The sequence below is a fragment of the Bos javanicus genome, chromosome 16 (assembly GCF_032452875.1).
Source record: "Bos javanicus breed banteng chromosome 16, ARS-OSU_banteng_1.0, whole genome shotgun sequence".
In the NCBI taxonomy this organism is placed as follows: domain Eukaryota; kingdom Metazoa; phylum Chordata; class Mammalia; order Artiodactyla; family Bovidae; genus Bos; species Bos javanicus.
Window position 1 is genome coordinate 55,903,989 of NC_083883.1, and position 25,396 is coordinate 55,929,384.

The 25,396-nt window shown below is 39.8% G+C and overlaps 1 protein-coding gene and 1 pseudogene across 3 annotated transcripts; one reads left to right on the forward strand and one right to left on the reverse strand.

The window, feature by feature from the left end:
- Positions 1 to 860: 860 nt before the first annotated feature.
- CENPL (centromere protein L) lies at positions 861 to 25,312 on the reverse strand. 3 transcript variants are annotated; one of them, XM_061381727.1, is made up of 6 exons: positions 24,664 to 25,312; positions 23,683 to 23,726; positions 15,003 to 15,179; positions 6,535 to 6,786; positions 2,683 to 3,225; positions 861 to 1,460 (listed from the first exon to the last, which is right to left on the reverse strand). In XM_061381727.1, the coding sequence occupies exons 3-6, from the start codon at positions 15,174 to 15,176 to the stop codon at positions 1,389 to 1,391; spliced, it is 1,041 nt and encodes a 346-aa protein (XP_061237711.1). In that variant the 5' UTR covers positions 15,177 to 15,179; positions 23,683 to 23,726; positions 24,664 to 25,312; the 3' UTR covers positions 861 to 1,388. The 3 variants fall into 3 exon arrangements, with proteins under 3 accessions (XP_061237711.1, XP_061237710.1, XP_061237712.1); XM_061381726.1 differs by lacking the exon at positions 23,683 to 23,726; XM_061381728.1 differs by lacking the exons at positions 23,683 to 23,726; positions 24,664 to 25,312 and adding an exon at positions 17,439 to 17,528.
- On the forward strand, positions 12,351 to 13,280 carry LOC133227320 (small ribosomal subunit protein uS10-like; annotated as a pseudogene).
- Positions 25,313 to 25,396: the final 84 nt, after the last annotated feature.

Here is a 25,396-nt window from a genome sequence, read left to right on the forward strand (position 1 = left end):
TCTTACCTTTCTCAAGGCCTTCGCACTTGCAGTTTCACCTGTCTAGCACACACTTCCTCAGATCTTCATACAGCTGGTTCTCTCTCATCATTTAGGACTCAGCTCAATGTCCTCATAGAGACATTGTTTGACAACTGTATATAAAATAGGCCCCATCCCAGTCACTCTTCTTATTGCACTGCTTTATTTATAGCATTTATCTGTACCTGAATTTATTTATTTTTTGCCTTCCTCTCCTTGAATATAATTTTCATAAGCCAGGGCTCTTTTTTATCCTCACTACTAAATCTCTTATAACCCAATACAATTCTAAGTACAGAGTAGGAGCTTAACATTAGTTGAATCAAGAAATGTCTGACTCCAAAGCCCATGCTTGTTTCACTACCTCTGCTGTTCCTAGTATACGTGAAACAATAACCCATTCCAGAAGTTAGTCTTTGCTTTTTAATCACAGCCTATTAAAGTTATTTTCTTTCCAAGAAGATTCTAAAAAACAGTTTTTCTTAAGTTAAACTGTTCCTCTGCTCAGTGAGTAAAAAGCAGTTTTAGACATAACATCTTATGCAAGTCTATGTTGCACTATTTTGCAGTTTTCATCTGTAAAATGGAAGAGTAGGTTAAAATTAATTCACTTCATCTACAGATATTTAGTAAGCATTGTGCTAAAACAAAACTAAGGACATGAAAGTTACATAAAATAATCCCTGCCCTCAACAGAGACTCACAGCTGTCTTTCAACTCTCTGATTTGTATGATTCCACAATAGCCATTGTGTAACCTTTACAGAGAAAAAGCCTATAAATTCCCATTCCTGGGACATTAAATAAAGGTTCGTCATCAAGACACTGATAAACACAAGATTTCATTTTAAAAGTGAATATTTAATTCAACATTGCAATAAGAATTAAACAGTTAAAAACAGAAGCATATTAGTGGCTTAAAAAGGACAGCAACTTTAGTTCCTTTGGAGAGGATTTTGATTGCCGGTTGTCTACAGCAAAACGATGCTAGGAAAATGTCTGTAGAAGACAGAAAATCTCTCTGAATGCAAGTCTAAAATGCTTAAAAATAGGGATTAAAGGTTTTAAAGATGCAAACCAGAAGTATCCAGTATTAAAATGGCCAAAAAATGAACTCCACATAGTCTAGAGACTAGAATCCCAGACGATCATGACTGTTACACAGGCACCTGGCTGTGGTTCATCCACTACCACCTTCTTGGTTCTTCTAGATCCTTCTTGGCTTTCATCTGGGTAACTCCAAGGCACTGTGAGGAAAACAGATGGATAGATGCCCATTTCTCCTGTAGTCCCTCTCAGTTTGGCAATTAAGCAGTCAGTCAGTGAGAAAAAGGTATTTAATCCATAACTTATAGTCCCCATAAGACCTCACTCAATTTGAAAAACCGCCAGTTCTGTCAAATACGCCAGCACTCCAATAAGGTATTTAGGACACAAAATCTGGGGGAAAAAAGACATTTAAATTAAAATACAATTAATTATAATATAGTTTGATATCTGATAAATATTCCAGACTTATTTTAAATTCCGTATCTATAAGCTAAGCTATGAATAGGAACCTAAACTATTGTTATTCTAAGCCAAACAAGACTACTTAATAAAGATGCCTGACTTTAATAAATTTGCAACTATTAGTCAATGGTGCTTAGAAGGAATTAGATTAAGGTTCTTATTTATCCTGGCTTCCACTGATTAGCTACCTACCTGCTTAAAGAGAGGGGGTAGGGGAAGGGTATCTATGAACCCCTTGGACGTATATATCTCTACTTTCTAGAAAGAGTTTCATAGCTTCCTTCTGAAAAGTATGTACGTGCGTGCTAAGACGCTTCAGCCGTGTCTGACTCTTTGCAACCTGATGGACTGTAGTCCGCCAGGTTCCTCTGTCCATGGGGTTTTCCAGGCAAGAATACTAGACTGGGTTGCCATGTCCTCCTCCAGGGGATATTCCTGACCTAGAGATTGAACCCACATCTCTTATGTCTCCGACCTTGGCAGGCAGGTTCTTTACCACTAGGGCCACCTCTCAAAGTTACACACAACACCAAAAATGTTTTGTAGAAACAAACCAGAGGCAGAAACTTAAGTTAACACATTAATTTCAAACTTCTGAGAGGCAGTACAGTGTTGCAGTTAAAAATATATAAGTCTTTGAGTCAGATGCCTGGGTTTAAATTTCAACTCCACTTATTAGCTGTGTGATCCTTAGGGAGCCTATTTATCTTCTGTGCCACAATTTCCTCTTTACAACCTATGCAAGCAGGTTGTTGTGAAAACTAAATGGGACAATATGTATAAAAATGCTTACTAATGCTTGGCATGGTTAGTGCTTGACAAATGTTAGCTATCATTTGGCATTATTTGAACCTAGGAACCACAATTACTCTCTTACATCATTAAGACAGGTTCTTAGAATAGTCCAGATAAAACAGGGCCACCCTCATATCCACAGATGGATACAAACACACTATATAAAATAGTTTGAAAATATACTTATTAATAGAATGTGAGCATATGGAAGTAAAATTTAAAATATATATAAGGACTTCATGAAATTGAATTCTAAGTATTTCAAAGTATTCCTTCATCGTGGAAAATATTATTGCTATGCATTCTGAAAACTATGCAAAAATAAGGAAAAGTAACTAGATTTGTTCAAACTAACCTTTATTTTTCCATCAGTATGTGCTGAAGCTACAGATGTTGAAACACGAACCAATCTTGTGGCTGATAAATGAATTTTGAAATGCCTATGGAAATGTGAATACAGGCAGTCCATGAACAAGTCAACTTCCTCCTGGGTAACTTCCCCAGGTGTTTTGTGAACACTGTCCCATAAAGCTTTTGCATCTTCTGGATGTATGGCGTAAGAAATGTCCAGACTATGAGGGCTACAGGGTACAGACCAAAGAAATTCAGTAGTGGCCATATAATGGTCCATTTTGCATGCAGTCCACATAGCAGCCATCCAGGAAAGGTTAAATGCATTGATTGCTAAGGGACGGAAGTAACAGTCAAAAGTTTTCTGAAACCAGGTTCCAATTATAGCTGTATTAGTCTCTGCACCATTTACAAGGAATAAGGGTAGACAGGTGAAATCTTCTGAAACAGTCTCCAGAAGACTGTCTCCAAATACACAGCAGAACCAACCAGTCCACAACACTTTGCCTTCTTTGTGCTCAGATGGCAATTGAGATTTGGACAGAATCTATGAAGGAAAATCAAACAGGTTCATTAAATTCCAAAGTACATTTATTCTGGACTTCCCTGGTGGTCCAGTGGTTAAGAATCCGCCTGCCAATGCACAGGACAGGGGTTGGATCCCTGGCCAGGGTAGATTTCACATGCCTTGGGGCAACTAATCCCACAAGCCACAACCACTGGACCTGTGCCCCAGAGCCCATGCTCTGCAACAAGAGAAGCCACAAAATGAAAAGCCCTCACACTGCCAACTACAGAATAACCCCACTCGCCAAAATTAGAGAAGGCCCTCACATAGTAACAAAGATCCTCATACAGCAATGTAGCCAAAAATAAATAAAATAAAAAACAAAAGCACATTTACTCCTAAATTACATCGTCTCAGCGTTAATTAATATAGTACATTTAAAAATAAGAAGATATGTTGAATTAATATTACCTGCCAAAAACCACACAAAGAATTGTCTCCTTAATCATTATTAGGGTTTATTCAAGTTAATTGACCTTTCTCCTAATACTCTGATTAGGACAAAGTATATGGCAAGATCTTGGTGCAATCAAATGCAAAATAAGAATACCAATAAGGTATAATCAGGTACAGTATCCCGAAAAAAAAATCTCAACCTGAGAAGGGACTGTAAAGTAAAAAGTTCACCAGATCCAAAGTGCTGGAATTATTCCACTGGGAAAGATGCCACTATTTCCTAAGGCAGCTCTGTCTATCCACTTAAAATGCTCTTTTGTGTGTTAGACCCCATAGTTTCCAACCACTGGTCCTACTTTTTTCTTTACACGCATATAGATCAAATCTGATCTAATCTCTCTTCTACAGAAAAAGCCCGGCAAATATTTGATGGTCTCTATCATATGCTGCCAAGGTCAATATCTCCAGTTTCTTCAACCATTCTTCCTATGACATACGTTCAAGTTCTCACACTATTTGGACACACTTCTCTGAAAACCTTTGGCACAGGAGTCATTCGTAAGTGAACGTAATTACTTCAAAAACATCTGATTACAGGACTGTTAACACCTTTAACCTGTATTATACTCCTACTAATCTACCTTAGATTGCAGTAGTTTTCTGCTTTTTAGTTGAAAACGTTACATAAATTAGCCCTACATACTCATTTTCATTGTTAATAAGTAAATCCCCCACCCCCTACAACTTATACTAAGGCAATAAACGTATACCTATTAAAAATTTAATCTCTTTCAATTTGACCCACTGTGCCAATCCATTCAGATCTTCTAGAATCTTGATTATATTTTCCAGTAGATTGACTAACCCCTCAAATGTCAAATCTTCAAATTATACAACAAACATACCTTCCAGATAGTTATAGAAGTTTTAATTTAAGTTCAACCAGGACAAGGTGAAGATCACAGCCCTATATTATATATCCCTTTAGAGACAATCATGTAAACAATTACTTTGACCACTCTCCTCCTTGTTCAAAAAGTTACAAAAGACTTTCAAATACATTTAAAGCCCAGATATAGTATGTCTATCATATTTTCATAATCTAAAAGTCCTATAACTCTGTCAAGAAATAGATTTAATTTGAAAACTATTAGGATACTACACTAGGAATTCAAGAGGTCATTTATATTTCTCACAAGAATATTTGCTTGCCTGATGACATGCAAACCATATAACTTCTTAAGGCCTCAACTGCTTTACATGACAGACTGCTAATTATCTACCCAGTATCTATTTTTCCCTCCACAATAATACAGAGATTTTACTTGGGCTGGCAAAGTACCTACTGAAAAAAATTTCTAGTCTCCCTTCCAACTGGGATGTAAAGAGAAGTTACTATTGGCTCTCAGCAAGTCTCATTCAAAATTTACTCAGTGGCAGGCAACCTGTCTGCCCTTCCCATCCTCCTCCTCCTCCTTGCCTTGAACTTACATATAATATTTAGAACTCCAGGAGCCAATTTAGATTACAATGAGACCATAAGCATGGAAGCCACGGACCAAGGATGATAGAGAAGACAGAAGGAGCTTAGATTATTAATAATTTCATGAAGCATTTATCAGCCTTGAAAAGCTTACCTCTGGACACTTTTTTGCAAAATAACTAAACCTCTATCATCACTGTTATTTAGACTTTCTGTTATATGCACCTGAACCTAATCCCAATAATCCTGAAAACCTTGCCAATACCATGAGGGTCAGATAGAAAGTAAATACTTGAGGCTTTGCAAGCCATATGGTCTCTGTAGCAACTACTCAATTCTGCTGTTGTAACACAAAAGCAGCCATAGACTACAGAAACAAATGAATGGGGATCTATTTCAAGAAAACATAACTTACAAAGCCAAGCTGCAGGCTATATCTGGGCTTCAGGTCATAGTTTGCTGACCCCTTATCGAACAAACAAAATTTCAACTGTTTCAGAACTTACCAATGACTAAAATGAGTTAACTCAGCAGAAACAGAAGTAGCAGGCATAAATAATAAAATAAATCTGGTTTCTTAATAAAACAAAGGATAGTCATACTACTTTTATACACGACATATAGGAAGAAATGTAAAATGTTACATTTTTAAGAGTAATTTGGCATGATATATCTACTTCTAGGATTTTAATCCCAGTAAAAACCATAGAAATATACAGATAAATTTACAAAAATGCAAAATTTACATTTAGTTACTCAAAATGACATGAGTTAACTAGTTACAGTGCAGATTATTAGTTTAAAAAGAAGCCATAATCATACTGCAAAAATATGGACAATATGACCACGATTTTAATAGATACAAATAGCCAAACAGACATATCTAGGTTCATGATGGAGTCTGCAGTTTTCTTACAATGTCTTTGCCTAGTTTTGGTATTAGGGTAATACTGGCCTTCCCCTTAGGAAGTATTCCCTCTGCTTCTAGCCTCTGAAAAAGCTTGTAGGAAACTGGTATAACCTCTTCTCTAAATGTTGGGTGGAATTCACCAATGAACCCATCCAGACCTGTTGCTTTCTGTTTTGGAAGGTTATTAATTATTGACTCCATTTCTTTACTAGACCTAGGTCTATTCAGATTGTCTACTGCCAAACAGACGTATACCAAACTGTTATCCTGTGGTTTTTAACTTTGTTTGTACTTAAATATTTAAGTTTTATTAAAAGAAACAGGGTTATATTGTAAAAGGAAAAATCTAATTGCTGTAATTTGATCAAACAAGATATAACATAGGTTATAAATCACACACTTGAGAATTTTAAAAACAGTAAGAATATAGTACAATTTCTAAACCAAAACAATGCACATTCCTTTCTCCTAGGAAGCAAGTACGACTTTTACAATATACCTGGACAAGAAATGCTTCAGGATCTCTTTGTGTTCCTTTCACTCCCATGAGAGTAGAGAAAACCACTTTGATGTTGAAGTCATCTCCCACTTCCACAGCAAGTCCTTTCTGCTTTTCAGCAGCAATAAATGCATTCAGAAGTTTAGAGTACTCTTTGAAATTAGTATAGGAGAATTTATATAAGGGAGTTAAACTATATAAAGTCCATTGTTTATGCAGAAGGAATGCAAACTTTTGAGGATCAACATCTTCCTAAAAAAAATCAAGACAAAAGAAGTCAGAGAATAAGGAAACATCAGGCGCTTCCCTGGTGGCCCAGTGGCTGAGAATCTGCCTTGCAACACAGTGGACACCAGTTCAGTCTGGGAAGATTCCACATGCCACAGAGCAACTAAGCCCCTGTGCTTGTGCAATCATAAATAAATAAATAAAGAAAAGAAAAGAATTTGGAAACTAAGAACTTAATCACAGTATTTTAAGTATTTAATACAGATCTATTATTGGATACCTGATCTTCGCATTCCAGTCAAACTGAGTTTGTAGGACTCTTTGAAGATCTTTGAACAGACTTTTGCATCTGCTGTGCCTTCCCTTTTTGATGTTCTTCCCAGAGTGTTTACAGGACATGGTCCTTCTCTTTCTCTGCCCGAACGTCACTCAAGAGGGCACCCTATCTAAAGCAGCACCTGCATCCATTCCAACTTTGTCACTCTGTATCTCCTGAACATGTTTCCCGCCTCCCCCCACCCCCACCCCGCCACAACATTTATTATGTGACATTATGTACTTGTCTATATTTTTGGAATCACAGGTACCATTAAAAACAAAATAGTTCATTTCTATTGGCCCTAGGGCATTGTTGAGGGTCTTCACATACACCCCCATATAAGCTTCTAGTTTTATCCTGAATTGAAATTTTCTATAGAATCCATACTTCCTGATATAGTCTCACAGTTCCACCTCTTTTAGAACTTTCAACACAGTTTTCCACTTGACAAAAATATTTGTCCTGACTGAAGTACTCACGGAAAAGTCATAAAACTTTTTTCTTATTACTTCAAAAGATTTGGGGCAAAAAAAGGCTGGGGGCAGATTCCCTGGCAGTCCAATGGTTAGGACTTGGTGCTCTCACTGCAGGGGCCCAGGTTCAACCTCTGGTTAGGGAACTACGATCCCACAAGCCCATTTGGTGCAACCAAAAAAAGATTTGGCAAAATTATTTGTATCACATAGAGAAAAGGAAACATTGAACCAGGCATTCTATTCTTGAATTTATATACAATCTCTGTTTTCTGGTTAAAAGCTATCACTTTCATTACCAGGACTAGGAATTTTTAAGGAAGTTTTCATAAAGAAGCAAAAATTTTCCCATATTCCAAAAGATACTAGACCTACAACAGAGAAAAGAAAACAAAGTTATAAGGAAGGTGTGGGTGACTTGGTCAGACTTCTTACTAAGTGACTCAGAAGCATCCATCAAACTTGTATCCACTAGGGCTTTATTTCATGCTTCAGTAAAATTAAAAATTATGAATGTTATATACAAGGTTTAGGGTTTTTTAATGAATGATCAAAACAGCATATTGCCACTAGACAAATCTGGGACAATATAAAAACCAAAATAATTTAGTAAGGAATTAGAAAAATTTAAAAAAAAACACAGGAATTCATAAGAATGAAATCAGAATACTCCCTAACACCATACACAAAAATAAACTCAAAATGGATTAAAGACCTAAATGTAAGACCAATCACAAAGGGGAAAATACAGCAAGAACTCTCTGACATAAATCATATCAAGATCTTTTTTGATCCACCTCCTGGAATAATCAAAATAAAAACAAAAATAAATGGGACCTAATTAAACTTAAAAAGCTTTTGCATAGCAAAGACAACCATAAACGAGACAAAAAGACAACCCTCAGAACAGGAGAAAATATTTACAAACAAAGCAACTGACATGGGATTAATCTCCAAAATATACAAACAGTTCATGAAGCTCAATATTAAAATAAAAAACAACCCAATCAAAAATGGGCAGAAGACCTAAATAGACATTTCTCCAAAGAAGATATACAGATGGCCAAGAGACACTTGAAAAGATGCTCAGTATCACTAATTATTAGAGAAATGCAGAACAAAACTACGATGAGGTATCACCTCACACTGGTCAGAAGAGTCATCATCAAAAAAATATCTAAGTATCACATGTTGACTCTTTGAGGAAGACATGGTTGCCACTGCCGGGAGGACCAACCCCATGTCCAAGGAGCCGTGGCTGCATGGGCACAGGAGGGCCTAGGGGAGCTATCCCACGTTGAAGGTCAGGAAGGGCGGCGGTGAGGAGATATCCCTTGTCCAAGGTAAGGAGCAATGGCTGCGCTTTGCTGGAGCAGCCATGAAGAGATACCCCACGCCCAAGGTAAGAGAAACCCAAGTAAGATGGTAGGTGTTGTAAGAGGGCATCAGAGGGCAAACACACTGAAACCATACTCACAGAAAACTAGTCAATCTAATCACACTAGGACCACAGCCTTGTCTAACTCAGTCAAACTAAGCCAGGCCCGTGGGGCAACCCAAGATGGGCAGGTCATGGTGGAGAGATCTGACAGAATGTGGTCCATTGGAGAAGGGAATGGCAAACCACTTCAGTATTCTTGCCTTGAGAACCCCATGAACAGTATGAAAAGGCAAAATGATAGGATACTGAAAGAGAAACTCCTCAGGTCAGTAAGTGCCCAATATGCTACTGGAGATCAGTGGAGAAATAACTCCAGAAAGAATGAAGGGATGGAGACAAAGCAAAAAGAATACCCAGCTGTGGATGTGACTGGTGATAGAAGCAAGGTCCGACGCTGTAAAGAGCAATATTGCATAGGAACCTGGAATGTCAGGTCCATGAATCAAGGCAAATTGGAAGTGGTCAAACAAGAGATGGCAAGAGTGAATGTCGACATTCTAGGAATCAGTGAACTGAAATGGACTGGAATGGGTGAATTTAACTCAGATGACCATTATATCTACTACTGCGGGTAGGAATCCCTCAGAAGAAATGGAGTAGCCATCATGGTCCACAAAAGAGTCCGAAATGCAGTACTTGGATGCAATCTCAAAAACGACAGAATGATCTCTGTTCGTTTCCAAGGCAAACCATTCAATATCACAGTAATCCAAGTCTATGCCCCAACCAGTAACACTGAAGAAGCTGAAGTTGAATGGTTCTATGAAGACCTACAAGACCTTTTAGAATTAACACCCAAAAAAGATGTCCTTTTCATTATAGGGGACTGGAATGCAAAAGTAGGAAGTCAAGAAACACCTGGAGTAACAGGCAAATTTGGCCTTGGAATACGGAATGAAGCAGGGCAAAGACTAGTAGAGTTTTGCCAAGAAAATGCACTGGTCATAACAAACACCCTCTTCCAACAACACAAGAGAAGACTCTATACATGGACATCACCAGATGGTCAACACCAAAATCAGATTGATTATATTCTTTGCAGCCAAAGAGGGAGAAGCTCTATACAGTCAGCAAAAACAAGACTAGGAGCTGACTATGGCTCAGACCATGAACTCTTTATTGTCAAATTCAGACTGAAATTGAAGAAAGTAGGGAAAACCACTAGACCATTCAGGTATGACCTAAATCAAATCCCTTATGATTATACAGTGGAAGTGAGAAATAGATTTAAGGGCCTAGATCTGATAGACAGAGTGCCTGATGAACTATGGAATGAGGTTTGTGACACTGTACAGGAGATAGGGATCAAGACCATCCCCATGGAAAAGAAATGCAAAAAAGCAAAATGGCTGTCTGGGGAGGCCTTACAAATAGCTGTGAAAAGAAGAGAAGTGAAAAGCAAAGGAGAAAAGGAAAGATATAAACATCTGAATGCAGTTCCAAAGAATAGCAAGAAGAGATAAGAAAGCCTTCTTCAGCAATCAATGCAAAGAAATAGAGGAAAACAACAGAATGGGAAAGACTACAGATCTCTTCAAGAAAATCAGAGATACCAAAAGAACATTTCATGCAAAGATGGGCTTGATAAAGGACAGAAATGGTATGGACCTAACAGAAGCAGAAGATATTAAGAAGAAATGGCAAGAATACACAGAAGAACTGTACAAAAAAGATCTTCACGACCCAGATGATCACGGTGGTGTGATCACTGACCTAGAACCAGACATCCTGGAATGTGAAGTCAAGTGGGCCTTAGAAAGCATCACTACGAACAAAGCTAGTGGAGTTGATGGAATTCCAGTTGAGCTATTTCAAATCCTGGAAGGTGATGCTGTGAAAGTGCTGCACTCAATATGCCAGCACATTTGGAAAACTCAGCAGTGGCCACAGGACTGGAAAAGGTCTGTTTTCATTCTAATCCCAAAGAAAGGCACTGCCAAAGAATGCTCAAACTACCGCATAATTGCACTCATCTCACATGCTAGTAAAGTAATGCTCAAAATTCTCCAAGCCAGGCTTTAGCAATATGTGAACCGTGAACTTCCTGATGTTCAAGCTGGTTTTAGAAAATGCAGAGGAACCAGAGATCAAATTGCCAACATCTGCTGGATCATGGAAAAAGCAAGAGAGTTCGAGAAAAACATCTATTTCTGCTTTATTGACTATGCCAAAGCCTTTGACTGTGTGGATCACAATAAACTGTGGAAAATTCTGAAAGAGATGGGAATACCAGACCACCTGACCTGCGTGCATCTTGACAAGCCTGTATGCAGGTCAGGAAGCAACAGTTAGAACTGGACATGGAACAACAGACTGGTTCCAAATAGGAAAAGGAGTTCGTCAAGGCTGTATATTGTCACCCTGTTTATTTAACTTATATGCAGAGTACATTATGAGAAACGCTGGACCTGAAGAAACACAAGCTAGAATCAAGATTGCCGGGAAGTATCAGTAACCTCAGATATGCAGATGACACCACCCTTATGGCAGAAAGTGAAGAGGAACTCAAAAGCCTCTTGATGAAAGTGAAAGAGGAGAGTGAAAAAGTTGGCTTAAAGCTCAACATTTAGAAAACGAAGATCATGGCATCTGGTCCCATCACTTCATGGGAAATAGATGGGGAAACAGTGGAAACAGTGTCACACTTTATTTTTGGGGCTCCAAAATCACTGCAGATGGTGACTTCAGCCATGAAATTAAAAGACGCTTGCTCCTTGGAAGGAAAGTTATGACCAACCTAGATGGCATATTCAAAAGCAGAGACATTACTTTGCCAACAAAGGTCCGTCTAGTCAAGGCTATGGTTTTTCCAGTGGTCATGTATGGATGTGAGAGTTGGACTGTGAAGAAGGCTGAGCGCCGAAGAATTGATGCTTTTGAACTGTGGTGTTGGAGAAGACTCTTGAGAGTCCCTTGGACTGCAAGGAGATCCAACCAGTCCATTCTGAAGCAGATCAGCCCTGGGATTTCTTTGGAAAGAATGATGCTAAAGCTGAAACTCCAGTACTTTGGCCACCTCATGTGAACAGTTGACTCACTGGAAAAGACTCTGATGCTGGGAGGGATTGGGGGCAGGAGGAGAAGGGGACGACAGAGGATGAGATGGCTGGATGGCATCACTGACTTGATGGACATGAGTCTCAGTGAACTCCGGGAGCTGGTGATGGACAGGGAGGCCTGGCGTGCTGCGATTCATGGGGTGGCAAAGAGTCAGACACGACTGAGCGACTGATCTGATCTGATCTGATCTCTGATGGTTGCCACTGCAGCAGAGCCCTTGCCACCTGCCCCTGCTCATGATTCATCACTGTGCTCTTGTGGACAAACAAGTAGGTTAGGAAGCCACATCACAGCCATGGCCTTTAAAGGCACCAGCAAGATTCCTGTGGAGCCAGAGGTGGCCATTCACCAGATTAGGATTACCCTCACCAGTCACAGCCTCAAGTCTAGAGAAGGAATGTGCCTACCTGATCAGAGGCGTGAAGGAAAAGACTCTCGAAGTGAAAGGACCTCTTCAGATGCCTACCACGACTCTGAGAATAACTATAAGGAAAACTCCTTGTGGTGAAGGTTCTAAGAATTGGGATCAGTTCCAGATGAGGATCCAAAAATGACTCACTGACCTGCACAGTCCCTGTGAGATTGTCAAGCAGATCACTTCTGTCAGTATTGAGCCAAGAGTCGAGGTGGAAGTCACCACTGCTGACGCCTAAATCAAACTTTTTAGTAAACTGATAATCAGTTGTTAAAAATAAATAAATAAATACATAAATGCTGGAGAGGATGTGGAGAAAAGGGAACTCTCCTGCACTATTGGTGGGAATGTAAATTGATACAACCACTATGCAGAACAGTATGGAGATTCCTTAAAAAAACTAAAAACAGAACCACCATATGACCCAGCAATCCCACTTCTGGGCATATATCCTGAGAAAACCATAATTCAAAAAGACCCAATGTTCAATGCAGCACAGTTTATAATAGTCAGGACATGGAAGCAACCTAAATGTCCACTGACAAATGAATAAAGATGTAGTACATATACGCAATGGAATATTATTCAGCCATAAAAAAGAATGAAATCAAGTCATCTGTAGAGACATGGATGGACCTAGCGTCTGTCATACAGACTGAAGTAAATCAGACTAAAGTAAATCAGAAGGGAAAAAATATATCGTATATTAACGAATATATGTGGAATCTAGAAAAATGGTACAGATGCTATATGCAGGGCAGGAATAGAGATGCAGATGTAGGGAAAGGACATGTGGACATGGTGGGGAGGGGGAGCTGAGATGAACTGGGAGACTGCGACTGATGTATATGCACTACCATGTATAAAAGAGATACCTAGTAGGAACCTACTGTGTAGCACAGGGAGCTGAGCTCAGTGCTCTGTGGTGACCTAGATGGGTGGGATGGGGTGGGGAGAGGTCCAAGAGGGAGTGGCTGCTAGGTCACTTCAGTCGTGTCCAACTCTGTGCAACCCCATAGACGGCAGCCACCAGGCTCCCCCATCCCTGGGCTTCTCCAGGCAAGAATACTGGAGTGGGTTGCCATTTCTTTCTCCAGTGCATGGAAGTGAAAAGTGCAAGTGAAGTCACTCAGTCGTGTCCAACTCTCAGCGACTCCATGGACTGCATGCAGCCTACCAGGCTCCTCCGTCCATGGGATTTTCCAGGCAAGAGTACTGGAGTGGGGTGCCATCGCCTTCTCCAAGAGGGAGTGGAGATACATGTATATACACACACATATAGCTGATTCACACATATAGCTGATACATATATATACACACATATAGCTGATTCACTTTGTTGTACAGCAGAAACTAACAACATTGTAATTATACCCCAACAAAAAAATAAAATAAATTTAAAATAATAAATAAACAAGATTTAATGAATCCATACTGATAAATGGATAAACAAATGGAATAGAAATGAGAAGGGCCTAAAATATAATGCCAAAAGCTAGCTGGAAAATACGGAGCAAATAGAGATGGAAAATCATTATTTTGCAACCATTATGATAAAGATGGAATTACGCAACTCTACTCAGTGCTCTGTAGAGACCTAAATGGGAAGGAAATCCAACAAAAAGGGGACATACGTATATATATATAGCCGATTCACTTTGCTATACAACAGAAACTAACACAATGTTGTAAAGCAACTTTATACTCCAATTTATACTCCAATAAATACTAAGTTTAAGAAGAAAACCAGTAAGACTGAAAAAATTAAAACACAAATAAAAACTAATTTTTAAAAATAGGATCAGGCAAAAAACATCAATGGATAAGGGATGTTAAGTTTAAGGTGAAATTTTGACAAGGCACCAGATATATGTATTATCTTAAAGTGTCTCCCCACAGACTGCTTCTTAGTTGCAGGGGAAATAAAACAATAATTTCGGGGCAACACTTTCTAACAGTGTGATCAAAATTAACATCACCTATGTGCTATCAGGTGTTATCCCCCCAAAAAGGACACAACAGCACCTATACGATATTCCAGTTAGTGATACCTAACTTTAGTCTAATCTTGAGAAAACATCAGACAACTACAATATTCCTCATTTTGTATTGCTTCCCTGGTGGCGCAGACGGTAAAGAATCTGCCTACAATGCGGGAGACCTGGGTTCTATCCCTGGACTGGGAAGATCCCCTGGCAGAGGGCCTGGCCACCCACTCCAATACAAAATGAAGGACATTCTATTTAAAAAAGGAAGAGGAGGAAACATATTCTTCAAAACTGTCAGTATCATAAGAGAGAAATATTGTGGAAACATTCCAAATTAAAGGAAGTTAAAAAACATGTGGCACCGATAGTACAAATAATTGTTTTAACCATTTCTCATTCATTACTTGTGGGAGTAAGAAGATATTAAAAGTATCTTTTAGTTACAAATATTTATAATATATATATAATAAATAGTAACAAAATTTTTTAATGTTTTGCTCACATTCTCAGTTACTGGGAATACCAAGGAACACAAAAAACATACCTGCAGTTGTGAACCCTGGGGGATTTTCCTTCGTGGTGGAGTTGGGATAAATGAAGTCTGCTTCCTGACTGATTCTAATCGTTTCTGCAGAGGGGTGGCGCCTACAAAGAAATCTTTAAGCCTTGAGGAGGCGTCTTGTCTAGGAGTCAATTCCGGTGCATCATAAGAATCCATGGTCTGCATAAAAAGAAATAAAACCAGAATTCCAAACAATAAGACGTTAATTCATGCTTGTAGTTTCACTGATTCTTCTCCCTCCTGTAAAGGAATTCTTTCTCTCTCCCTCCCTCTCTTTGCCTCAAGTTTTGGCTTTGTAACCAAATCTTGTATTTCTCATTGGCTAACAGGCTATCTTCATGAACATCTTACTGACACCTCAAACACAGTATGTTCAAAACTAAATTCACCTTCCATTCTCCTCCTTCTAAAAGCTAGCTGGTCCATTTTCAAATTCCTGTCAACTTTCTAAGTTAATTTAAATTTATTTACGTAGTCTCCCATTTCTACTTTTTAACATATAGTCATTAAGCATATTCTTTTGCGTTTTTTTCTTCCTCAGTTTCCCCATTCATTCCCAAAGCGACTTCCTTAACCAGGGCTTATTACCACAACCGAGCGTTCCATATCTGAGGGCAATCCATTTTTCGGAAATGGCACTTTTAAAATAAAGAAAAAACAAAACAAACAAAAAGAAATGACACTTTATTATTAGTCCCCTGTACAAACACTTTACAGTGGTGAGATAAAGTCTCCTCTTCTGCTGGGTACTCTTTATTTCATAATGCAGCTTGTTCTTACCCTTCTCCTAGACATAAACACATTCTCATCTTCATGTGTCTGCCTATCAACTATATTCCCTATCTCAAGTGTTCTTTTTCCATTCCATCTCCATTAAGACTATGTTTGAATTTAATCTCCTTTCAAACAGCATGGTTTTATTAACCATTTCCCACCCCCCAGAAGACCTATGTTACACACTTCTGTGTCTGTATCAGTGGCTCATTCCCGGAAGCAGTGTACATATGCGTATAGAATGAGGTCTCAGGGGTAAATATTTTGAAAAAGCCCCAAAGCCCTCTAGATGACTCTAACAAAACCCCTCAAGAATATTCTACAAAGTCTTTGGAGATTAATAATACATTAGCCCATCCCCAGTGGCTCAGTGGTCAAGAATCCATTTGCCAATGCAGGAGACACAAGTTCGATCCCTGGATCAGGAAGACCCTCTGGACAAGGAAATGGCAAACCAGTCTAGTACTCTTTCCTGGGAAATCCCATGGACAGAGAAGCCTGGTGGGCTACAGTCCTTGGGGTCACAGTGAGTTAGACATGACTTAGTGACTAAACCAGCCCATATAGCTCTCTTTGATCACCTAGTCTATACCACTAATTTTGGCCCAAATTCATACTTCCTTATATTATTTTTTTGGTGTGTATTTCCTCTTTTCCCAGTAAGACTAAACTACTTTGAAACTGTGTTCTTTATATTTATCTTGTATAATTACCCTACTATAATGCTGAAAACTCTGTTAAGGAAGTATTGGTTTAACTGAACAGAAGTATTTCATAGAACGCCGAAATTGAAAGGAGTTATGATCTAAAATACAAGAGAAGACTCTACACATGGACATCATCAAATGGTCAACACCGAAATCAGACTGATTATATTCTTTGCACTCAAAGATGGAGAAGCTCTATACAGTCAGCAAAAACAAGACCAGGAGCTGACTGTGGCTCAGATCATGAACTCCTTATTGCCAAATTCAGACTGAAATTGAAGAAAGTAGGGAAAACCACTAGACCATTCAGGTATGACCTAAATCAAATCCCTTATGATTATACAGTGGAAGTGAGAAACAGATTTAAGGGCCTAGATCTGATAGATAGAGTGCCTGATGAACTATGGACGGAGGTTCATGACATTGTACATGGGGATCAAGACCATCCCCATGGAAAAGAAATGCAAAAAGGCAAAATGGCTGTCTGGGGAGGCCTTACAAACAGCTGTGAAAATAAGAGAATCGAAAAGCAAAGGAGAAAAGGAAAGATATAAGTATCTGAATGCAGAGTTCCAAAGAATAGCAAGGAGAGATAAGAAAGCCTTCCTCGGCGATCAATGCAAAGAAATAGAGGAAAACAACAGAATGGGAAAGACTAGAGATCTCTTCAAGAAAATTAGAGATACCAAGGGAACATTTCATGCAAAGATGGGCTTGATAAAGGACACAAATACTGCTTCTAAGTCATTTCAGTTGTGTCAGACTCTGTGTGACCCCACAGACGGCAGCCCACCAGGCTCCCCCGCCCCTGGGATTCTCCAGGCAAGAACACTGGAGTGGGTTGCCATTTCCGTCTCCAGTGCATGAAAGTGAAAAGTGAAAGTGAAGCCGCTCAAGTCATGTCCGACTCTTAGCGACCCCATGGACTGCAACCTACCAGGTTCCTCCGTCCATGGGACTTTCCAGGCAAGAGTACTAGAGTGGGGTGCCATTGCCTTCTCCGAAGGACAGAAATGGTATGGACCTAACAGAAGCAGAAGGTATTAAGAAGAGGTGGCAAGAATACACAGAAGAACTGTACAAAAAAGATCTTCATGACCAAAATAATCACGATGGCGTGATCACTCACCTAGAGCCAGACATCCTGGAATATGAAGTCAAGTGGGCCTTAGAAAGCATCACTATAAACAAAGCTAGTGGAGTTGATGGAATTCCAGCTGAGCTATTTCAAATCCTAGAAGATGATGCTGTGAAAGTGCTGCACTCAATATGCCAGCAAATTTGGAAAACTCAGCAGTGGCCTCAGGACTGGAAAAGGTCAGTTTTCATTCCAATCCCAAAGAAAGGCAATGCCAAAGAATGCTCAGACTACCGCACAATTGCACTCATCTCACACGCTAGTAAAATAATGCTCAAAATTCTCCAAGCCAGGCTTCAGCAATACATGAACCACGAACTTCCAGATGTTCAAGCTGGATTTAGAAAAGGCAGAGGAACCAGAGATCAAATTGCCAACATCCGCTGGATCATGGAAAAAGCAAGAGAGTTCGAGTAGAACATCTATTTCTGCTTTATTGACTATGCCAAAGCCTTTGACTGTGTGGATCACAATAAACTGTGGAAAATTCTGAAAGAGATGGAATACCAGACCACCTGACCTGCCTCTTGAGAAACCTGTTTGCAGGTCAGAAAGCAACAGTTAGAACTGGACATGGAACAACAGACTGGTTCCAAATAGGAAAAGGAGTACGTCAAGGCTAGATATCGTCACCCTGCTTATTTAACTTATATGCAGAGTATGTCATGAGAAACGCTGGGCTGGATGAAGCACAAGCTGGAATCAAGACTGCTGGGAGAAATACCAATAACCTCAGATATGCAGATGACACCACCCTTATGGCAGAAAGTGAAGAAGAATTAAAGAGCCTCTTGATGAAAGTGAAAGAGGAGAGTGAAAAAGTTGTCTTAAAGCTCAACATTCAGAAAACAAAGATCATGGCATCTGGCCCCATCACTTCATGGGAAATAGATGGGAAAACAGTGGAAACAGTGTCATACTTTATTTTGGGGGCCTCCAAAATCACTGCAGATGGTGATTGCAGCCATGAAATGAAAAGACACTTACTCTTTGGAAGGAAAGTTATGACCAACCTAGATAGCATATTAAAAAGCAGAGATATTACTTTGCCAACAAAGGTATGTCTAGTCAAGGCTATGGTTTTTCCAGTGGTCATGTATGGATATGAGAGTTGGACTATAAAGAAAGCTGAGTGCTGAAGAACTGATGCTTTTGACTGTGGTGTTGGAGAAGACTCTTGAGAGTCCCCTGGACTACAAGGAGATCCAACCAGTCCATTCTAAAGGAGATCAGTCCTGGGATTTCTTTGGAAGGAATGATGCTAAAGCTGAAACTCCAATACTTCAGCCACCTCATGCGAAGAGTTGACTCATTGGAAAAGACTCTGATGCTGGGAGGGCTTGGGGGCAGGAGGAGAAGGAGACAACAGAGGATGAGATGGCTAGATGGCATCACTGACTCAATGGACATGAGTTTGGGTGAACTCTGGGAGTTGGTGATGGACAGGGAGGCCTGGCGTGCTGCGATTCATGGGGTCGCAAAGAGTCGGACACGACTGAGGGTTTGAACTGAACTGAACTGATGATTTAAAAGTTATAAAAATTATTTCCAAGTACTGGCACAGTTGTGCTTCCCCGGTGGCTACTGGTAAAGAATCCACCCACTAATACAAGAGATGAGTGTCAGGAAATCCCATGAGGTGGGCACGGCACCCTACTCCAGTATTCTTAGCTGGATAATCCCATGGAGCCTGGTGTCCTACAGTCCATGGGGCCACAAGAGTTGGACTCTTAGCAACTAAACTACAATTGGCATAGTTACCCTTTTAAAATTTTTTTCACAGGAGTTTTTATTACTATATTTAAACTTCATTAGGTCAAAGTATGACACACTCTATTATCTTGCACAAAACTCCATACATAAATTAAATACATAGTTCTCAAAGCTCCTGAGTGATAATGCCCAGAGCAAGATTATATACCATACAATTTAAATAGCAGCTACTGCAAAGCAATCTAGCTTTAAATTTGCACAGAATTCTATTCAAAAAGGAATTTCAATCAATATCACTTACAGAGAATGTTTTCTTTTTCAAATTTGTTATTTGGAATAATTTCTAACATTTATTGAGTATTCATCATGTGCCAGGTACTTTCCTAAACCCTTTAACAATCCTATGAGGTGAGTTATATATTTCCAGCCAACAGATGCAAAGACAAAGAAATCAAGTAACTTGCCACAGTCATGCAGTTAAAGATGCAAAAGCCAGAATTTAAATGCAGACAGTCTTAACACCAGAGTAGGTGCTCTTACCTCCTTGTTTCATGCCACTTTTCAGTAGGCATCAATTTCAAGACAAAATAAGCCTAACTAAATTTGACTCCTCTTAAAAGAGAAATGCTATAAATTCCAAAAAATCATTAAAGTCTATCTAGGTAAGAGAAAACTGGAGATACCAAGGGAACATTTCACATAAGGATGGGAATGATAAAGCACAGAAACAGCAAGGACCTAACAGAAGCAGAAGAGATTAAGAGGTGGTGGCCAGAAAACACAGAAGAACTATACAAAAAAGGTCTTAATGATCCTGGATAACCACAATGGTGTGTTAACTCACCTAGAGCCAGACATCCTGCAGTGTGAAGTCATGCGGGCCTTAGGAAGCATTACTACAAACAAAGCTAGAGGAGGTGATGGAATTCCATCTGAGCTATTTCAAATCCTTAAAAATGATGCTTTTACAGTGCTGCACTCAATATGTCAGCAAATTTGGAAAACTCAGCAGTGGCCATAGGACTGGAAAAGGTCAGTTTTCATTCTAATCCTAAAGAAGGGCAATGCCAAAGAATGTTCAAACTACCATACAATTGCACTCATTTCACATGCTAGTAAGATGATGTCAAAATCCTTCAAGCTAAGTTTCAACAGTACACGAAGGCAGAGGAACAAGAAATCAAATTGCCAACATTCACTGGATCACAGAGAAAGCAAGGGAATTCCAGAAAAACATCTACTTCTGTATCACTGACTATGCTAAAGCCTTTGTGTGGATCACAACAAACTGTGGAAAATTCTTAAAAAGATGGGAACACAAGACCACCTTACCTGTCTCCTGAGAAACCTGTATGTGGGTCAAGAAGCAACAATCAGAACAAGACATGGAACAAAGGATGGGTTCAAAATTGGGAAAGGAGTACAACAAGGCTGTTTATTGTCACCTTGCTTATTTAAATTCTATGCAGAGTACATCATGGGAAATGCGAGATTGGATGAATACCAAGCTGGAATCAAGATTACCTGGAGAAATATCAACAATCTCAGATATGCAGATGATACCACTCTAATGGCAAAAAGTGAAAGGGAACTAAAAAGTCTCTTAATGAGGGTGAAAGAACAGAGTGAAAAAAGCTGGCTTAAAACTCAACATTCAAAAAACTAAGATCATGGTATCTGGTCCCATCACTTCATGGCAAATAGAAGGGTAAAAAATGAAAGCAGTTGGAGAGGGTGTGGAGAAAAGGGAACCCTCTTACACTGTTGGTGGGAATGCAAACTAGTACAGCCACTATGGAGAACAGTGTGGAGATTCCTTAAAAAACTGGAAATAGAACTGACTTATGATCCAGCAATCCCACTGCTGGGCATACACACTGAGGAAACCAGAAGGGAAAGAGACATGTGTACCCCAATGTTCATCACAGCACTGTTTATAATAGCCAGGACATGGAAGCAACCTAGATGTCCATCATCAGATGAATAGATAAGAAAGCTGTGGTACATATACACAATGGAGTATTACTCAGCCATTAAAAAGAATACATTTGAATCAGTTCTAATGAGGTGGATGAAACTGGAGCCTATTATACAGAGTGAAGTAAGCCAGAAAGAAAAACACCAATACAGTATACTAATGCATATATATGGAATTTAGAAAGATGGTAACAATAACCCTGTATACGAGACAGCAAAAGAGACACTGATGTATAGAACAGTCTTATGGACTCTGTGGGAGAGGGAGAGGATGGGATGATTTGGGAGAATGACATTGAAACATGTATAATATCATGTATGAAACGAGTTGCCAGTACAGGTTCAATGCACGATACTGGATGCTTGGGGCTGGTGCACTGGGACAACCCAGAGGGATGGTATAGGGAGGGAGGAGGGGGGAGGGTTCAGGATGGGGAACACATGTATACCTGTGGCGGATTCATTTCAATATTTGGCAAAACCAACACAATATTGTAAAGTTTAAAAATAAAATAAAATTTAAAAAAAAAGTGAAAGCAGTGACAGATTTCTTGGACTCCAAACCACTGCAAACAGTGACTACAAACATGAAATTAAAAGACACTTGCTCTTTAGACAAAGTGTATTAAACTTATACAGTGTATTAAAAAGCAGAGACATCACTTGACCAACAAAAGTCCGTTTAGTGAAAGCTATGTTTTCAGTAGTAATGTACGGAATTGAGAGTTGGACCATAAAGAAGGCTGAGCGCCAAAGAATCGATCTGTGGTGCTGGAGACAACTTTCAGAGTCCCTTGAACTGCAGGGAGACCAAAAGGGTCAACCCTAAGGCAAATCAACCCTGAATATGCATTGGAAGAACTGATACTGAAGCTGAAGCTCCAATATTTTGGCCACCTGATGCAAAGAGCCAACTTAACAGAAAAGACCCCAATGCTGGGAAAGATTGAAGGCTAAAGGAGAAGGGGGTGGCAGAGGATGAGATGGTTAGATAGCATCACTAACACAATGGACATGAATCTGAGCAAACTCCAGGAGACAGTGAAGGGCAGAGGAGGCTGGCATGCTGTAGTCCACGGGGTGGCAGAGTCAGACAAGGCTTAGCAACTGAACAACAAAAGTGAGAGAAAGACTACTAGCTTAAAGGACTGGTTTTGAGAAAACATTTCCCTTAAGCATTTAATACTACAGTAATGTGAAATAGCCCAATCCATGCATTAAAGATCAGAAAATGATTTATATCTGTTTTATTTTCTCACTCCATACTCAACAATGAGTATTTTTGCCCTGCCTGATAATTAAAGAGGTTAAAATATATTTTGATTCAATACTTTACTTTCCTAACATTCTTCCTTCCAACTATAAGGAAAGAGGTCCTTTTACTTGCTTTCTAAAGTCAATCCATCAACTGATATTCTCGATCTCCATAGTCCTTCACATCCCCCTTAGGCACAATCTTCCATGTTTATTTCAAACCTCTATCATCTCTTATCTCTACTCCACAGGATACTTTTCTTCCACTGCTGAGCATATTTGTTTAAAACCTATTCATCTCATTCCTTTTGAGACCAATTTCCTGGAAATGTGGTATACAACTATTGCCTCCATTTACTAATAAATATTTTACTAGATATCTTTAGCAATCTCTTACGTATCTATCACTACAAAGACAGTGCAATTTGAAGATTACCACTGGCCCTTTGAAGACTGTCAACAATGTTTTTGTGAAAATCATGGACAATCATTGGGTCATCAAGTTTGCTCATCCTTATTCCTCTAAACTTTCTGCTATCTTGTTCTTTTCAAACACTCAACTATTTCTCCTCCTTGTTTCTTATAGTTTCTTCTGATTCATTTGCTGACTCCTTTGCTTCCTCCAGTTGCAACAGCTGGTGTCTCCCCAAACTCTGAAATCACTTGTTCTCCATAAGGAAACATTCATTCAATATACGACTCCTCTAGTCCCATACTTTTGCACCTGCATTTCCAATTTCCTGTAAAACACTGAACTTCTGTGTCCTCGAACTCATTAAGTTCAAAGCTAAACATTATTCCACGACCAATCTTTCCTCTCCAACTACCCTGTTTCTCGGTAACAATTCCAACTCTTCCTTCTCATTTTTCTCCCTGCCTATTAAAATACACCTTAGTCATCTTTTACTCTTCACTCAAGTTTTACATCCAAAGTACCATCAAATTGTGATATATTCCTTAAAAATATATTTATTAGCCCTCTCAAATCACCTTCACTTCCATTCTTAATTTTAGCCACTTATTTCCAACTCAAGCCCCTTTCCCCAACCCAACCCTTTTCCCAACCCAAGACTAGTTTTTCCATAGACACCTCTCTTACCTTGTCATTACCTTGCTTGAGATCCCGTAACAATTCCCACACACCTAAATAAATGGAGTCAGAACTCTGTCTGGGCTTCAAGGCACCACCTTATCTGATCACAGTATCTGACCCTATTTGGGTTCACTCTTTACTGCTTTAGTTCTTACCCCAAGATCCATGGACAAACGGTCTTCCCAAAATCTAACAGCCCTCTAAGGTTGAATGCAAAATGCTTTATGCATGTGTAAATGGTAGGAGAAGGGGGTGAAGAAAGGTCTTTTTTTCCCTGTGGTTAAGTCTGTGAAGAAATGGACCCTTACTTAAATCACCTTTGTACCTTGCCACCAACACCTAAGTCCAATCGCCCAATAACACCAATGTATTACCAAATCCAAGCTCCCTCTGCTCACCACAAGACAGGTCAATGATTCAGAGATGAGGTGTTCAGGGAAGCCAATTATTTTCCAATAAAGAAAGTAAATTTTCTTTATTTTATGACTGTATTCGGAAAGCCAGTTGACCAAGAAGATGGTAGACTAACATCTCAAAATAACCATCTTATCCGGCGCTAGATGCCAGTTCTTTTATAGATGAGAGATGGGAGGAGGTGAGGAAACAAAGTAAAAAGGCCATTAATCTTGAAAGTATCTCCTAGAAGAACAAGCCTTAGGCAGGGGATGTACTAATTTCTTCCTTCCTGTCATCTACAGGCGGGCAGGGTTCTAAACCAAGGCACTTTAATAACAGTCAGGCAGAGGTGCAGAATTCTCAGGCAGGCCACTATGTACTACAATAACAAAAGCAACTAAAAGCAAGTCAAAGAAACACTTTCAACACGGAATCAGAATTGGCTTTACCCTGCAACAAATGCTTAGCCCAGAGCTAAGCAGGTCCTGTGAAACGCACCTGAGCAGCCAAGTATTGTAAAGGTAACGACCACACGACAGGGCAAAACACAAAGTTTACTGCTATGGCTGAACCAATAACAAAGTATCTTACCAATAAAATGCCGTGATGACGCTGTCACCCATTCCCTTCACGAATCATTCTTCAAGCCGGGATCCAAAACTCCATCAAAACTGCAATCCCTCGAGGTAAAAAAGCCGCCAAAATGACAGCAAAGAGAAAGTCCAGAAGAACCCCTGGCCCTCCCAAATTCCCTCAAGCTCCACCACAAGACGCTTCAAGACGGACGCAAACGAGCCCAGAAAGACCTCCGCTCCCAAAGACGCCAGCCCAGCCTGGCACCTCAAGCCGAAGGGATATATCCGCTGCCTCAACCACCAGCTCCGCGACCCTCGCTCATAAGGAGTCAGCTTCAGCCCGCGGAGGGAAAGGGCAAGGGACAGTGTGTCCCACCTCGCCCCTCTCCACTTGAGCCCTCAGAGGCCAACGCTAGCTCGGAAATCCCGCCTTTGAGAAGCGGCAAATTGGCGTTCAGCCACCTCTTCCGTTTAAAATCGTTTCCCGACTCGCTCTGCGGCCGGACGCAGGACGTCTCCGCGGTGCCGATACCAAGTCTGTGAAGCTAATGAAGCAACTACGGTCGCCATTTTAACTGAGGGCATGGGAACGATCTAACCGTTACCGTCTTCTTCCCTTCTCTCTCTGTCTTCCTTTTTTACCGGCGTTAAGTATTCCTTCCAATTTCCTCCCGTAGTAAATATGGCTGCGACGACACCCTGCCTCCTCCCCCGCGCTCTGATTGGTTGACTCCTTCTACCGTAATTTT

What these genes read in the sequence shown, in the direction of transcription:
- CENPL (XM_061381726.1), bottom strand. Translation starts at nt 15,176, where the DNA reads ATGGATTCTTATGATGCACCGGAATTGACTCCTAGACAAGACGCCTCC. An exon ending in CTGAAGCATTTCTTGTCCAG is followed by an intron (nt 3,226 to 6,534) that starts GTATATTGTAAA and finishes TTTCCTTCATAG; the next exon opens with ATTCTGTCCAAATCTCAATT. An exon ending in ATACTGATGGAAAAATAAAG is followed by an intron (nt 1,461 to 2,682) that starts GTTAGTTTGAAC and finishes TTTTTCCCCCAG; the next exon opens with ATTTTGTGTCCTAAATACCT.